The sequence below is a fragment of the Tympanuchus pallidicinctus genome, unplaced genomic scaffold, assembly GCF_026119805.1.
Source record: "Tympanuchus pallidicinctus isolate F22 unplaced genomic scaffold, pur_lepc_1.0 scaffold3, whole genome shotgun sequence".
NCBI classification, from domain to species: Eukaryota; Metazoa; Chordata; class Aves; order Galliformes; family Phasianidae; genus Tympanuchus; species Tympanuchus pallidicinctus.
In genome coordinates this window covers 34,176,638-34,191,405 of record NW_026294747.1, presented here as the reverse complement: position 1 = coordinate 34,191,405, position 14,768 = coordinate 34,176,638, and the positions used below count along the sequence as shown (strand labels likewise).

At 34.0% G+C, this 14,768-nt stretch overlaps 1 protein-coding gene across 3 annotated transcripts in view; it reads right to left on the bottom strand.

The window, feature by feature from the left end:
• AKAP6 (A-kinase anchoring protein 6) overlaps window positions 1-14,768 on the bottom strand; it is a 272,758-nt gene that overhangs the window by 38,756 nt on the left and 219,234 nt on the right. For all 3 annotated transcript variants that reach the window (XM_052694146.1, XM_052694147.1, XM_052694148.1), the window contains 2 exons: window positions 14,339-14,485; window positions 10,703-10,927 (listed from right to left, as the gene is read on the bottom strand). In XM_052694146.1, the coding sequence (XP_052550106.1) occupies window positions 10,703-10,927; window positions 14,339-14,485 (372 nt within the window). The remainder of the gene's footprint in view (window positions 1-10,702; window positions 10,928-14,338; window positions 14,486-14,768) is intronic.

Sequence of the window (14,768 nt, the reverse complement as noted above, 5' to 3'; positions counted from 1 at the left end):
CAGTGCTTAGTAAAGTATTACAATACTTCTCTTATAAGTCTGACTACAGTTCACCATATTCTTTGTGCACTATGTGTATTCCTGCACATACTAAAATGGCAAGAAAGTAGCAAGAAAAAATATTTAATTCTTATACTAGCTTCAAGAGCTTGTATTCTATGTATAATTTAGTATCTAATAGATTCATATTAATTATTACTTCACTAATTTCACTCTTTAAAATGTACAAGGAAATTTGCATTTATTTGTAATTGATAATGTAAACAGATTAATTAAATAGGTAAATATATTTATTTTAAATAAAGTATCGATTTTGAAATAGCATTCTAAAAATAGCCACATTATTTCCCTTTTTTTTTTTTAAGAAGTGCATCATTGTACTGAAAAAAACAGTCAGAATACAGAACAAGTTCCTCTAGGCTTGATCCACAGAACCTGCTATTATATCTGTACAGCATTCTTTAATTTCTTTGTTCTATTCATTCTGCTTGTCTAAGTACTTCAAAATATTTGTTTGTAAAAACATAGTTGAATGGACTGATATTTAGCTCACATTTCCATGTAACTAGTAATATATAATATATTTCTACTCATAAATTAAAAACACTATTAAAATTCCAGACATATAAAACAACATGAAGATTGAGTTACTATAAAAGAAACTATAATAGCTTACAGATTGCTTGTATCATTATTAAAGCACTGGTATCTATTACAGTGTCTCCCTGGAATAAAGAATGCACTTTTGGCAATAATCTGCTAAAAAAGTGCCCATTATTGCTAAGATGCGCCTATCTAAGCTCTAAACTAGTGTGCAATTACAGGAAGGTAACTTTTAAAAATAACAGTGTTGGATGTAAATGCCTTTTCCCTGCTGAAATACAACATACCTTCTCCAAGTATTATTTTTTTGTGCTTCATATTGGAAATTAATTAGATGCATTTTCACAAATATTTTTGAGCTGCTGCTACACAAGCAGTTGGAGTTAACTTGGATGTGGGAATAAGCCAAGCCATCCACATGGGGAAGCCAGACGTGATGGCAGGAGGATTCATTTTCCTACTCTAGCACTATTTGTGTTTATAAATGCCTTCAGTTCATGCCCTCTTTTCATTCAGTTTGAGAAGTTCTCTTTCCAGGGAAACCCGTGCAAAAGAGAAACATTGAAGGGAGTGGTATAATTTGTTAGGGTTTCTTTCTTTGCTCCCAGAAAATGCTAAAATAACAGTAGAGAGAATACCAGACAGATATTATAAATATCAGGGCTGTGTTTTCCTTTTATGATGAATACCAAACCACACCAATCTAAAAGTCATTTTCCTGTTGTAGACAAACTTGAAATTTTTGCTATGTAACCACACTGGGCAGAGTTTCAAATAAGCATGTGTTGAAATTCAAGAGAAGAAACAAATTAAGGTACAAGCAAAAAGTTACAAAATCCAGTGAGGCATAAGTCAGGTTTAGCTTTACTTGCAATTGTTGGAAATCACTTAGAATTACAGCTTAAAAGAAATGAAGATGTTTCTTAACATAAATTTCACACTGTATGCAAAGAAAATCTACAGTGTTATGAATTTCAGCCATCTTTAGTGAACAATTTAAACTGTTAAAACTTTGTGTACTGACTCGGAGCTACATAATAGTTCGTAAAAGAAAATTTCTTTACATGGAGGTGCACCAATACCTGTAGCCCTCAAGCTGAAGTTCAGATGCTGATATTGTGCTTAATTCCTTTGTTATTCTTCTTTATCCTGTTCTACCACAAGTGGTAAACATGCATTTTTGTTGACTCTGTGTGATGGGCCTGTCAGATTCCAAAATTCGGTGTGAATTTACTCAGTTCTGAATTACAGGAGAAAAGCATCCTGCAGTGCACTGGTATTACCTTCTTATGGGAAAGCAGTGAACATAAAATAGACTAATATTTTGGAAACTTCAGGCAGGGAGGGTGAGAGTAAAGGGAAAATAAACACATATAACAAGTAAGGAAAAAATGTATTTTCTTTGGCTCTTTTCCTGTGCCAGTGAAGCAAATTTAGCCTTGATTCAAAAATGTATAGCTTGAGTTGTTCAGAGCTAAAGAGAGGAAAAGATACTATGTTGCTGCCAGAGCATCTGTACACACACAAGGACAACACATAGGCTTTTCTAGAAATGGTGTTCCTCACCTTATTTTAAAAAAGCCACACCTAGCAGAGTGGTTATACCTTTAAAAGATAAAAACATGATGCCCATTATTTTGCTCTGTCTTAATTGTGAATACATAAACCAACTTTTTAAATTTCAGCTCAAGACAAAACTAAAACTAAAACTGTCCTACAAGAGAAGGCAATAGCAGAACCAAGCAGAGCCGGGCAGCACTGCACTCATGTGGGTTTATTCATATCTGAAGTAAGCTGGGCTAATTCATCATCTTACTTCCAGGAATAATTACTTTTTTTTTCTTTTTTTTTCTTTTTTTTTTTCTTTTTTTTTTTTAAGCAAGTGTTTGCATAAATATGTTATACATAGTAAATTAATTTGCTTGTACTGTTGAGGCAGACATGACCATTTAGCCACAGGGCTATGACAAGTTTGGAATTAGAAGTGAGGACAGAAGTGGGTGATGTGGTCAAGATGAGCTGTGGATGGGAGTAAAAAAGATGAAAGTTGTTAAAAGGCAAACTTCTGGATGAGGAGACTGTTTGCAGATGATGGTCTCAGAGGCTCAGCATTACTCATTTTATTATTGCTCTTTTTCCAGCCATTCTTCCATTGCTTGGACAATATAGGATTAGGATAAGGAGGCTAGATAGGATGCAAACAAAGAGGGCACAGAAAACATTATTTCCTTCACTAATCCTCAGAATAGAGAACATAATGAGGTTGCTTCCTTGTGTTCAGAACACAAAAGCAAGCATCACTGTGGAAAGGGAAGGTGGTACACTACAAGTGACATTGCGCTGCCAGCAATTGGTGAAATGCATGGAAAATCCATCAAAATAAAGGCCGAGCCTTCAGTTTTATTCTGGGGTGAGGAAATGCAGCACTTTCCTGACAGAATAGTAGGGGAACCATCCTGCCAAGAACAGGAATCCACATACTTCTTTTTCCCCACTGACTTAATGCAGCTAGCATAATTTGCTGTCTCTAGTAGTATGTTGCCAGTCTGCAAATCCCATTCCTGACATACATCTCATACTTGTGATACATAATATACCTGATAAGGAGTTCAATAATTCTTACACTGAAGGCTTGTTCTTTTTACATTCACATTCTAACTCATACTGCACTACACTTAACCCTGCAAATAATTATACTAGAATCAATGGATTTCCTGAAAGCATGATATTATTTTTAGTGTGAGTAAAGGTACAAATACAGTCTGTAATACTGTTCCCTACTGGGACACCAATCTATTAACTTACATGCAAAGATGAAACTTGAGAAACCCTTACAGTTCTGAAACCAAGATTAGGCAATTTTCTACTAGGTCAGTGATAGACCAGTTAAAGAAAAACATCATCAGCAGGATTTAATGGCTTCAGAGGACACTATCCAATTAATAATCCACTAATATTGGAGCACTGGAAGACACAATACTATGGCTCCAAAGGGACAGTCATGATCAAATAAATCATACAATGCCTACTCTGAAAGTAATTCCTCCTACGTTATTATGTTGGCCCATGAACTCAGAGGTAGATGGTGGTGGTATGGTTACAGAGGTTGAACCTTCCCTCCAATACTCAGTTACATTTTGTTGTCATGTAAAAGATGGCAGCAGAGGGGTAGTCCAACAAAATGGCATCTGAAATGGAAGTGCATATGAAGCAAAAGTGTGTCACTGAATTCCTCTGTGAGGAAAAAAATGGCATCCTGTGACATTCATTAACACTTGCTTCATTAACACATGGAGACTAAACAGTGAATGTGAGCACACAGAGGTGGTAGCTGGTGCATTTCTGGCAACAAGGACAGTGGATCACCTCCACTGGTGCAGATTTGTATGAGCATGGCATACATGCTCATGTTCATCACTGCCAGAAGTCATAGCTAATGGTGGTGACTACAGTGAAAAATAGTGTTTTGCAGATAAGAATTTGACTTATCAAATAGTATTATTGTGCTTTCTTCTCATTCTCCTTTTCCAAGCTAGTAATAATTGAAAAGGAAGTTTCTGGTTTTGCAGTAAATAGATAATAGTAGAATAAGCAGTTGCATTTTCATTTGGGTGCATCAAAAGAAGAAAATCAATTGTATCACCAATGACAACGACAAAAAATAAGTGAAGAACTGAGAATGATCTATCAAAAGAAGTCAACTCAGCTATTCTCGCTTCCATACATATGACTCTTCAAGAGACCCATGACTAAGGAAAAATGTAGCCCAAAGATTTCCTTCAGATACCAACAACACAAAAGGCTTGGAAAAAAACTGTGAGCCATTAGACCTTACAAAATTGCAGGTTTTACTTTGTAGTGGTGAGCCTGAAACATCTTTCTCCATACTTCAGGATATCTTTTGTGTTACTCAGCTTGACTCAGGCCTCAAGTCTTACAAGTCTACTCAGGGCATAAAAAATGAATGCAGACTATTCCAGTACCATAAGAAAGACAGGAACAAGTATTAGTTGCATTGCCTTCTACTCATCAGTTCCAGCTAACAAGGGAGAGTTTCAGATGAAAACCCTCATGCACATTCAAGAGCGCAGAAAGAAACATGGGCTCAACTGTAATTAGCAGTGGGGAAACCTCACAGACATTAGTAACTAATCTTTTTGCAGTTGACTCAATATCTTCAAGTCTCTCGAGTCGTAGAGATATTTTTACTGATTCTGTAAGTGGTATTCATCTGATCTAATGGAGAATTCAACAACTGAGCTAGTCATTCAAAAATAGGCATTCTGAAGTACAGTTTACCTTCTCTATAGACAGATGTCTAAAACAGGATTGATTAATTGCATTCCAAAAGTGCTTATTTCTTTCCAAGTACTATAACTGAAGCTCAGACATTATCTCTGCTGTGTGTGTATCAAAAGGTAGCCTGTATTATCCTACCTCTACCACATGGCTATGCTGTCTGCAGTGTAATCATATTAGTATACCAGAAATAAGCGGACAGGATGTTTAAAAAAAAAAAAAAAAAAAAAAAAAAAAAAAAAAAAGACATAAGAAGGAAGGAAGTAATAAATGAAATAGGTAGTAGCATAAAAACAGCCAGTAATCTATTCTCTCCTCTACTGAAGATTTCATGCATTGCCTTAGCTCTGCTGAAAACAGGCTGTTCCTGTTACTATAGTAACCTCCATCCCACAACCCCAGTCCAGGAGCCCACAACTGGTGCTGGATTAGAACTACATGCAGATGTTTTATGATACCTCTGTGGAAACGTGCAGCGTGTCAGATCTGACCACCCCTACTGGGTAGAACTTCTGTGTTCCTTTCTTTCCCTCAGCAAAGGGAGAACATAGTAAAATCAGAATTCACCATTCAAGCTTCAAAGTTCAAATAGGATGACAAAATGACACCTCCTATCTCAGATCAGATATTTAGTTCAAAATGGGAATTGTAAATTGTATTATTGTTGCCTTAAAGAGGGAGAGCTTCATGAAACAAAGACTGAACTTTAACTAAGTGAAAGGTAAAATAAAACATAATTGGAGATATGTTTGATTATATTAACTACTGTTTGCATACAAAGTATTGAGTATATTTGAGTATGCTAAAAGAAAAAATTGATATATAAAACCTCCTCATGTTAGAGCCCAAATACCACACTTTTTGGGAAAAAAAAAAAAAAAAAAGGCAACCTGCTTCACTTTACATAGTTGGATTCTCATTTAAGTGACCTGCAGAATTGCTGTTTTGGGGTAGTAGGTTATGTAAATTAAGTCTGAATTTGCTTCAATCCTTTGTAAGTGGCATCAAGTTTTATTACACTTTGGAAATCTGTCTGGTTTTCATATGATTTAATACTTTATGCCTTCCTGTTTATTGAAATTTAATCCAAACAAAATTTGGGTAAACATTTCTTCATCTGTGAAAAGACTCAAAGCTCTGGAGTCATACTCTTTCTGAGAAATTTATTAAAATTACTACAACATTTTTATCATCTTAGAGGTATAAAAAGGATTAAATGCTGCTTGACTTCTTTTGGACTGTCTGCTGGAAACTGTTCTGCATACATTTGTTACATGCACATTGAATTTCTGCAATTCTTTGATTGCAGCTCTGCCAGAAACATCATTCCAAAAATTGTAAAGCATCCAAAATGCAGTAGCAAAAGTGATTTCTGGCACCTGTAGGAACATTTTTCCAATCTCTGAGTCACCAAACCTTTACTCAAAGTTAATATTTTCCTTTGATTTCGGTGGGGCCATAAACGTACTTGCTCCCAAACTAACTCACTTGTGTTATATTTAACAGAATTTTGTTTGACCAAATTGCTCTTAAGATGTACAGTGCTGACTTAGTGAAACTTTTCAGTTACAATGAAAACTGTTATAAGAGGTGTCAATTAACTGATCAATTATGAATTACCAATGTAATCTACATTGCTACATCAGAATGCTCAATTTCTTTAGGTGATGTTGAAATAAGAGATTGTGATCAGAAATTCTGCTTTTTAATGGTATTGTGTCATCTGGCTTGCTGAGTTGAAATTTAATGGAAGACAAAAACTATTCTTCTGTGAGTTTAGTCATTAGAAACAGCTACAAACATTAGATAATTTACACTGCTTAAAAGGCAGAGATGGCTACAAATACTACTTGCTATGGAATTCAATACACTATTGATTTTTAGAAATATTAAATGAGAAAGTCTTTCTAACATATTCTGGTACAAATGGTTTTGTCTGATTTTTGTAATGAATACATTGACTAAAGTCAATGGGAACTACGGGCCTTCAGTGCTGCCGAAAGTTAGGCATCTCTTTTTTAAAGAATCAAATTATATGAGACAGGTATGACAATAGAGCATGGCTCACATAAAACCAGATCAGAAAACTACATGAAATGCAACTTTATTGTTGCCAAAGAACATTAGATCAGAAAATGCTGCTATGTTATTTTAACCAAAGTAGTCTTCCCTTTTCCTTAAGAAAAGAGGAGATTTATAAATCTGGCTACCAAAAGGAACAGGAGCTTTTCCAGCTTTATGTGTCTGAGAAGGGATATCAAGATGGATAGATACTCACAAATCTATGCTTGCTCTTGAGCAGCTGGCCTGTAATCCAAAACCACAACAAATACCTTTTCAATGTTGATGAATCATCGCTCTATATAAAACACCTAAAGTCATAAGTTTTATTACAAGTGATAGAAATATGTGACTAATTATTGAGGCTCTTCTGCTGCCTTTTGCACAGAAAACAGCATGATTTTTGAAATCCCAGACACATAAAAGCAAATGTGGCAGAACACTCCTACTTTCAAGCCAACGAGCACACAAGTTCTGGCTAGATCTTACTCAAATAATGGGATTTACCAAAACCTTCATGAAAGAATGCAAATTCTTTATAGTATTGTTCCTCATTCTTTCCTGTTTCAAGTCTCTCCTGACCCACAAAATTGTCGTACATCATTAGGTTAGGAAATCAGTTGTGCCAATTATTAGTCTCATGACAGTAGGTTTTTCAGTTGCTAAGATTATGTGTTTACCTGAGAATCTTGTAGCTCATTTAAAAAGCATGGTTCTGATTCTGGCCGTTAGAGTTTCAGTGAAAAGCAAGAAAACAAGAATTCCGGGAACTCAAAGGGCAAAACAGAAACGAAAAGGAAGAATAAATAAAATAAATGCATATTTGTGGTTAGGAAGATCTCATGAAATTTAAGTCCGTCTCTTGATTTTTTTGGTTCAGATTCATCTGTTTTTCATGTTACAGCAAATCAGGGGTAAGACACCCACATGTCTCCCTTTGCAGCTGTGCAACTTGTGTTCACTAGTTCCCCTCCATCTTTTTTAAAGCAGCTTGAGTTAGGCTATATTTGAAAACTTGCAGTGTTGCTGTGGAATGACCAGCAAATGTCACTATAGACTGAAGCAAAGTTTGTGCCTCTGCCTTAGAACTAAATATGAAAATGTTTGAAACCTTGAGGAGGACAGAAAACTGGCAGAACAGGTTACAAAATGGCATTGCAGACTGGCTGCAAAACATTGTATAGAGATTACTGGGCCAACTGAAGTATGTAATATAGTTATCCCCAAACCAAGAAATACTGTAGTATATTGCTGAGTTACTGGAGTATAAGCTGAGTTATGACTGTAACTAATGATATTCTACTAATTCTAACATCTAAATATGCTAATAATAATGGGAAAAAAATCATTTAAACATTTTCAGCAGGATTTGAACTTCAAACAGAAACAAGAAACATTGATTAGCACAAGGATGCAGTCTGTCTGCATTACATATTAAAATTGACTATACTGAGAAGTAATCTAGAGGAAAGAAGGAAAAGCAGCCCTGCGGTTAGAACCAAAGACTAGGGTCATAGCAGCTGACTTCTTCCCTAGAACAACCATTAGTTTTCTGAAAGCCTGAAAAAATCACTTAATCTCCTTGCGTTTTATTTTTCCCATTTATAAGAAGGTGGTGATAATTCCTACCTTTAAGATTTAATGGAGTTTAGTTCATTAATGTTTGTACAGCAAGTACAGATACTTGGCAGCAGAGTACTGTAGAAATATTTGATATTACTATTATACAGGAATATATCAAAAGAAAAGCAAGAATAGCACATTCTTTAATAAAGAAAACTCTCAAATTAGTATGCATGATTTTTTTTAAGTAAAAGGAAAAAAGTCAAAATAATTTCCTATTAGCTAATTTAACAACACCTCTTTCCACCAGAGTGTTGTCATCTTGGGTCCCAACTACATGTGAACAATACATTCAACTCATCCTCTAAGTGCAAAATGAAATAAAAGCACTCAGAAAATAAAATAACTGTTTTTCCTAAAGCATAAGTGTAATTAAAAACATAAGATTATAAATGAAAATCAACAGCACTGTTGAGTTTATTTTATAAAAAATGATTCTCTGTGCACAATGGCTATAATTGGGATAGTGCTGTACAATAAAGTTCCATTAAGTAACAATGATTCACTTACCATAGTGAAAGCAGTAATAAGGTTAAACTCTTAAGTTAAGTGGAAAGTAAGTCAGTCTAAACCCCAGCAGGTTTTGTACTAGTGGCATTGCTAATGTTTTTGAAAATGTTCTAAATGTTCCTTCTCAAATATATGTATTATACATTGCAGTATTGTTAATTATATCCATTTTATCTTTTATACACTTCCCCAGGAGATCAGTGAAAAATGGAAAACTTACTTATAGTGGATTTCAGATTTAATGAGACAAAGATGGTTTAATATATATGACAAAGTGATGTGCTCTAACCATGTTTGATAAGTAATTTTTTTTCTACTCTAATGGCTACCATTTTAAAAATAATTAATGTATTATTTATGTAATTAATAGATAATCAACCAAGTAATTAAATACTCTGGTTATATCACAGTATGTGTGTACTATAATACCCTGTTTAACAACTCTAGAGCTCTTGGCATGACATCATATTATATATATATTAAATATTCTGTATTAAATATTATATAATATATATATATATTATATTATATATTATATATATATTATATTATATATATTATATTATATATATTATATATATTATATATATACAAATTTAATTTCAAAGATTTATGCACATTCTGAATATGTAAGTAAAATTTTTATAATAGTTATGTTCATACATACATGTTCATATACGTTACACATATATTGCTATGTCTTTAAAAACAAGTTTGTTAGAATTCAGATTTTTAAATCCATAGTTATACACTTATATAAATGCCATAAATTTCCACAGAAACAAGAACTATCCAGCATTTTCTATTGATAACATGGGTCCATGGCTGTTAAGTTCTTCAGCTTTATCAACATTTCCTTCGTAATCACTAACATTTAAAAGTTTGCTGGTAGAACAAATAGAACCAGCATAACATTTTTCCTGACAGCAGAAGATCAAGAATCAGAAAAAAGACAAACAACATGGATGTAATACATAAATTTAAAGTTGTATTCAAAGAAACATGCTCAGGAACCTGAATAGAAAACCAACTTCATCTACACTGACATAACTCTCCCCCTCAATTCTCATGACTGGAAAAAGAAGTATAAAGACTGCCTAATTTGGAAGACAGACAGTTTTCCACTGTTTTTTTTCTTGAATATTTGTCTAAAAAAATATTTGATATTTGTTTGGAAGTGTTTGCAATCTGCCCTTTGAGGTGAGTATTCAATAAATTGTCCATTGCTGAGTGCTTTTGCCCTAGACACTCTGTTGTACCAGAGAAAAACATCTTTACCTCTAATACTCAACAATTAGTCATGATTTGTTTCTTATTCTTTGGTCAAAGACGACTTGTAGAGTAAAGTGACCTGTAAGAATAACTCAGATGTGGGTTTACTTAAAAGTCGTAACTATGAACAGAAGAAAATTACATAGTGCCATCAGATTTAGTTGCTAACTTAATAGTCCTGTATACTAAACTGTTCCGAATGAATTAATTAATACATAAATGAACGCTAAAATATGAGTGCATGAGGACATTGCATTATGCTATGTATAAGTTAAATATTTTATCCTACCATAAAGAAGAGTATCTATGAAAACTATGACTGTTTTTTTATTACCTTAAAATATTGCAGTTGTTTCTCAGCATTCATTGTTCCTTCATTTTCTTGTCTCAGACAGGAATTGAAGATGAAAAGCTCTGTATCTCTCAGCCACCCTTTCAGCTCTTTGATCCTGACCTCCAGCTGCCTTACCAGGCTGCCGCTTTCAGGCGAGAGCAGGTCACGTGGACCTAACCCACTGTGCCCTACCATTGTGTCTTGGATCTTCTCTCCTAGGGTTTTCTAATACATCAGATAAAGAAAACATAGATTAGTCTTATGCACCAAAACACATACAGGTTAATGTGCAACAAGAAGCATCTGTTAGATGACTAGAGAGGTTTTTATTTTTAAATTACTACTAATATCAATCAATTTCACTCTTTGTTTCCTTCTTTCAATCAATTTCATATTTTGTATCTTTGTTTTTCACTAATGCCACAGTGTTGTTCTCTATGGGTCACTGGCTTTGCTGGAAGCATGATAAATCAATGTTTATTAGGAGCAACTGTGGACAGAGAAGACAAAATGCTACATAACTTTATAAAGTAGTTTCAGAACTTGTCAGCTACTTTAGATACTTATGACTATAGGACTTACGATTTCTTGGCTGTAAGAACAGAAAATACAGCAAGCTCTGAGCCCATCTGGATCTATGTTTTTAGCGTAACATTGCAGTAGTGAAATATTTCCAAGGTACAAACTGTCAGGTCAGAGTTTCCAAACTTGCAGCCCCGAAGTTATGTACAGGAACAGTTAGGTCACATAACATCTGGCTTGCTTGTAAAAGCGGATGAACTCATTCAGACACCAATAAGCTAGAAATTGCAAAGCCATCAAACCAATTATTTGGGCACCTAAATTTGGATCTAAGTTCTCCATGTTAAGCATCCACTTTAAAAATAATGGATCAAAATAAACATTCACCTCTGATCATTAATGAAACTAATTAACTATAGCTTTTCAAAGTAGCACTTCTAATAAAGGAACTGCTGAATAACATTTTGATAGCGGACACGGTGATGGTAATGAATATTCTGAAGAGGCCAGAGATAGGAAGTTACCTTCCTTTTTAATATTTTGAAAGGCAATCATTTAAACATCACAAAGGAAATATGCAGTTGCCTGCTTCTCCTATGCCTAGCAGTATTTTATCTGACCTGTAAGAGGCTGTCAGTCTGACACTTATTATAAGTAGTAGATCTGTGTTACTGATTGTAGAATACTCAATATACACTGACAATCACATCCAGTAACCTTTTAAACTGATAATTAGCAGTGGTTAATTGTTGTAACATGAAGACATGGTTTTAGGTGACCCAGAATGTCTGTCTGTTGAAAATACACCCTTCATTAAGTTACTGGAATATAATCTATCATAATGAACTTAGCTTCCAAAATAAGCTTAAAAACCACAAAATTAGATCAACAGACATTAATCTACTTTGTGGCATTCTGTAAATAACGTCCTTAGGAGATCATAACTGAAAAACATGTTTTCTTGGCACCACCCTTCTATTTTCATGGTGCAAATATTGATAATTTGAAGACCCTCAGTGGAATCCAGTGCTAGCTATTGTTTTCACGCTGTAACAAAAGTAGCAGCAGGAGGTGAAATCAATGCCCTTGGAGGGTAGGGTCACAAAAAAGAATTTATTGCCACTTTTTTGTTCTGGAACAGTTTGCAATCATAAATTCTTCATAAACAGAATACTTCAGAGAATGGTCCGTCTTCATAAATATACGACAGAGGACATCAATTTCATTTAATTCACAATTTGTGTCAGCACAGCAGATGCCAATGCCTGCCTTGATAGGGTTGTTTAATATGCAATTGAGACAGAGTAATATTCAGCACAGGGGACAAAATTTCACAGATTAAACTGTACGCACCACTGACATTTCATTCTAATGTATTTCCATTCCACACTGTTCACCTTAGATGAAAGTAATATTAAAAACCATATCCCTCTATTTTACCATTGTTAGAAGTTAAAATCCTTGTCTTTAATTTTTTTTCATGCCAATTAAAACATAATCATGCCAATTAAAACAGTATGCCTACCACCGTTAGTTTCTGTGAAGATTTTTATTAAATTAAACAAAACTCTATCAAACTCTGCTTATTATTAATGAAATCGCATTTAGCAGGAAAACAGGAATACTTCTTTTTTTTTTTTTTTTTCTGTAAATGCTGAAATTATTTACAAAACTTAATCCAGAGGTATATTTTAATCTTAACATGCAGAGAAGAGGGGGCTTCAATTTTTCTTAAGAAGTTTTCTCAGATTTTTTGTAATTATTATCACTTACTCATCATTTGCATCCTACCAGCTGTAATCAGTGTAACTGAATTAATCTGATTAAATACATTGAATGCCATAAATATAAGGCTAACTAAAATTATTTTAAAATTTTAAAATAAAATACATGAATTTATGTAAAAGAACAGGTTAATAGGTCCCACTTTTATTAGCAAATTTATTCTTGTTCAAATATTTCAAAAATGCTACATATTATAACTGGGAAATAATAAGCTCACTAGTTAGAAGACAACTTTCAACATTTTCTGACAATTTGCAGATTTAGACAATCAATCAGTTAGAAACAACTTTCACTGAACTAAACGAACTCAACCCTCTATAAAATGGCTATTGTATTACCAAATAAGCTAAAGCAACACAAGTCAGTATTTAAAATGATGCTGGCAAGTTGCATGTATAGTTTACTCATAATATATTAGAAATGGTTTTTAAGCTCAGATAATAGCATGCAAAATTATGCAATGTGACTGTATTGTTAATATCACACATCTATAATTAATCATTTAAAGTAATTTATAAATTTATCTTACCCTTGATTTGAAGTGAAGGCAATTAAGGAGAGAAGTGGATGGAAAAATATATAGTTTGACCTCTCTCTCTCTCTCAGCTGTTTTACAACAATAGGACTACAGTGTCTCCTGCATGGTGCCATCCCTGGTCTCTGGATAACAGAATCTCTATATTGCTTTTTTTGCCAGATTCTTGTATCTCACTCTTTGGCTGAGACCCAGCCCATCATAGCATGAAATGAATTACATGAAACTTTTCTGGCTTTTGTCAAAAGTGAGCTGAATATAGCAGTATGAAACATATCCTGGCTGCATTCTAAGCTTCAGGTATTCAGATTTATACAGAATCTGCATGTTTGTGTTTGAGCCATCAGAGTGACCTGAAATATGCGGTGACAACCCCACTTTTCATCTTAAGGGTATAGTAAATAGTTAAACAGTAGATGTCTCTAACATGTACCTTCAGAATAAATTCTATTAACATTCACTCAAGCATGACAGTCAGTGTATATCAGATATACTGCATTATAGTTGACTTGGTGCATACCCGTAATACATGGCATATTTTACTTACATTTTTATGTATTAAAGAACTAAAATTATTAAAGTCAGACAGGAGACAAGCATGGAATAAAAAAAAATCAACACAAGAGGAAAATACTATGGAGTTTTTATAATAGCATGAGTAGCTTGTTTGAAATGTACGTGGTGAATTGAAAGAGAGAGATATTTGTGCCTCAAATTAGAAATCAGGCAGACAGCGTACTTCAACACACAAAAATGTACACATAACCCACAAACAGTAATAAAAATGCAAATACCCCGAGCAGTTCCCATTTTTCATTAATTGAATCCACTTTTTCAAGGAGATCATTTGGTAGTAAAACACCACTTTTCTTCAGAGCTTCAACCTTACTGAGCAGTTCCATCTTTTTCGGTTGCCTGATTGACATTTCTACGCTGTATCTCTAAAAAGAAAAGAAATAGATAATATTAGCTACTGTGACGAGTCTTCTCTACAAAAAAAAACTTGAACTTTAATTCTAAGAGTCCAGTTGATCATGCTCACTGTACTATTTTCTTCCCCCCCCTTTTTTTTTAAACACATAATCTTATTACATATCTGAAGAAATTCAGGTACCAATCATATTGTCTTCTGGGTGACATATAAGCACAGGCAGTTAGTGATGGATTACACTTAGTAATATCCACTTACTCACAATATTCACGATATTCACATGTGCGATAGCA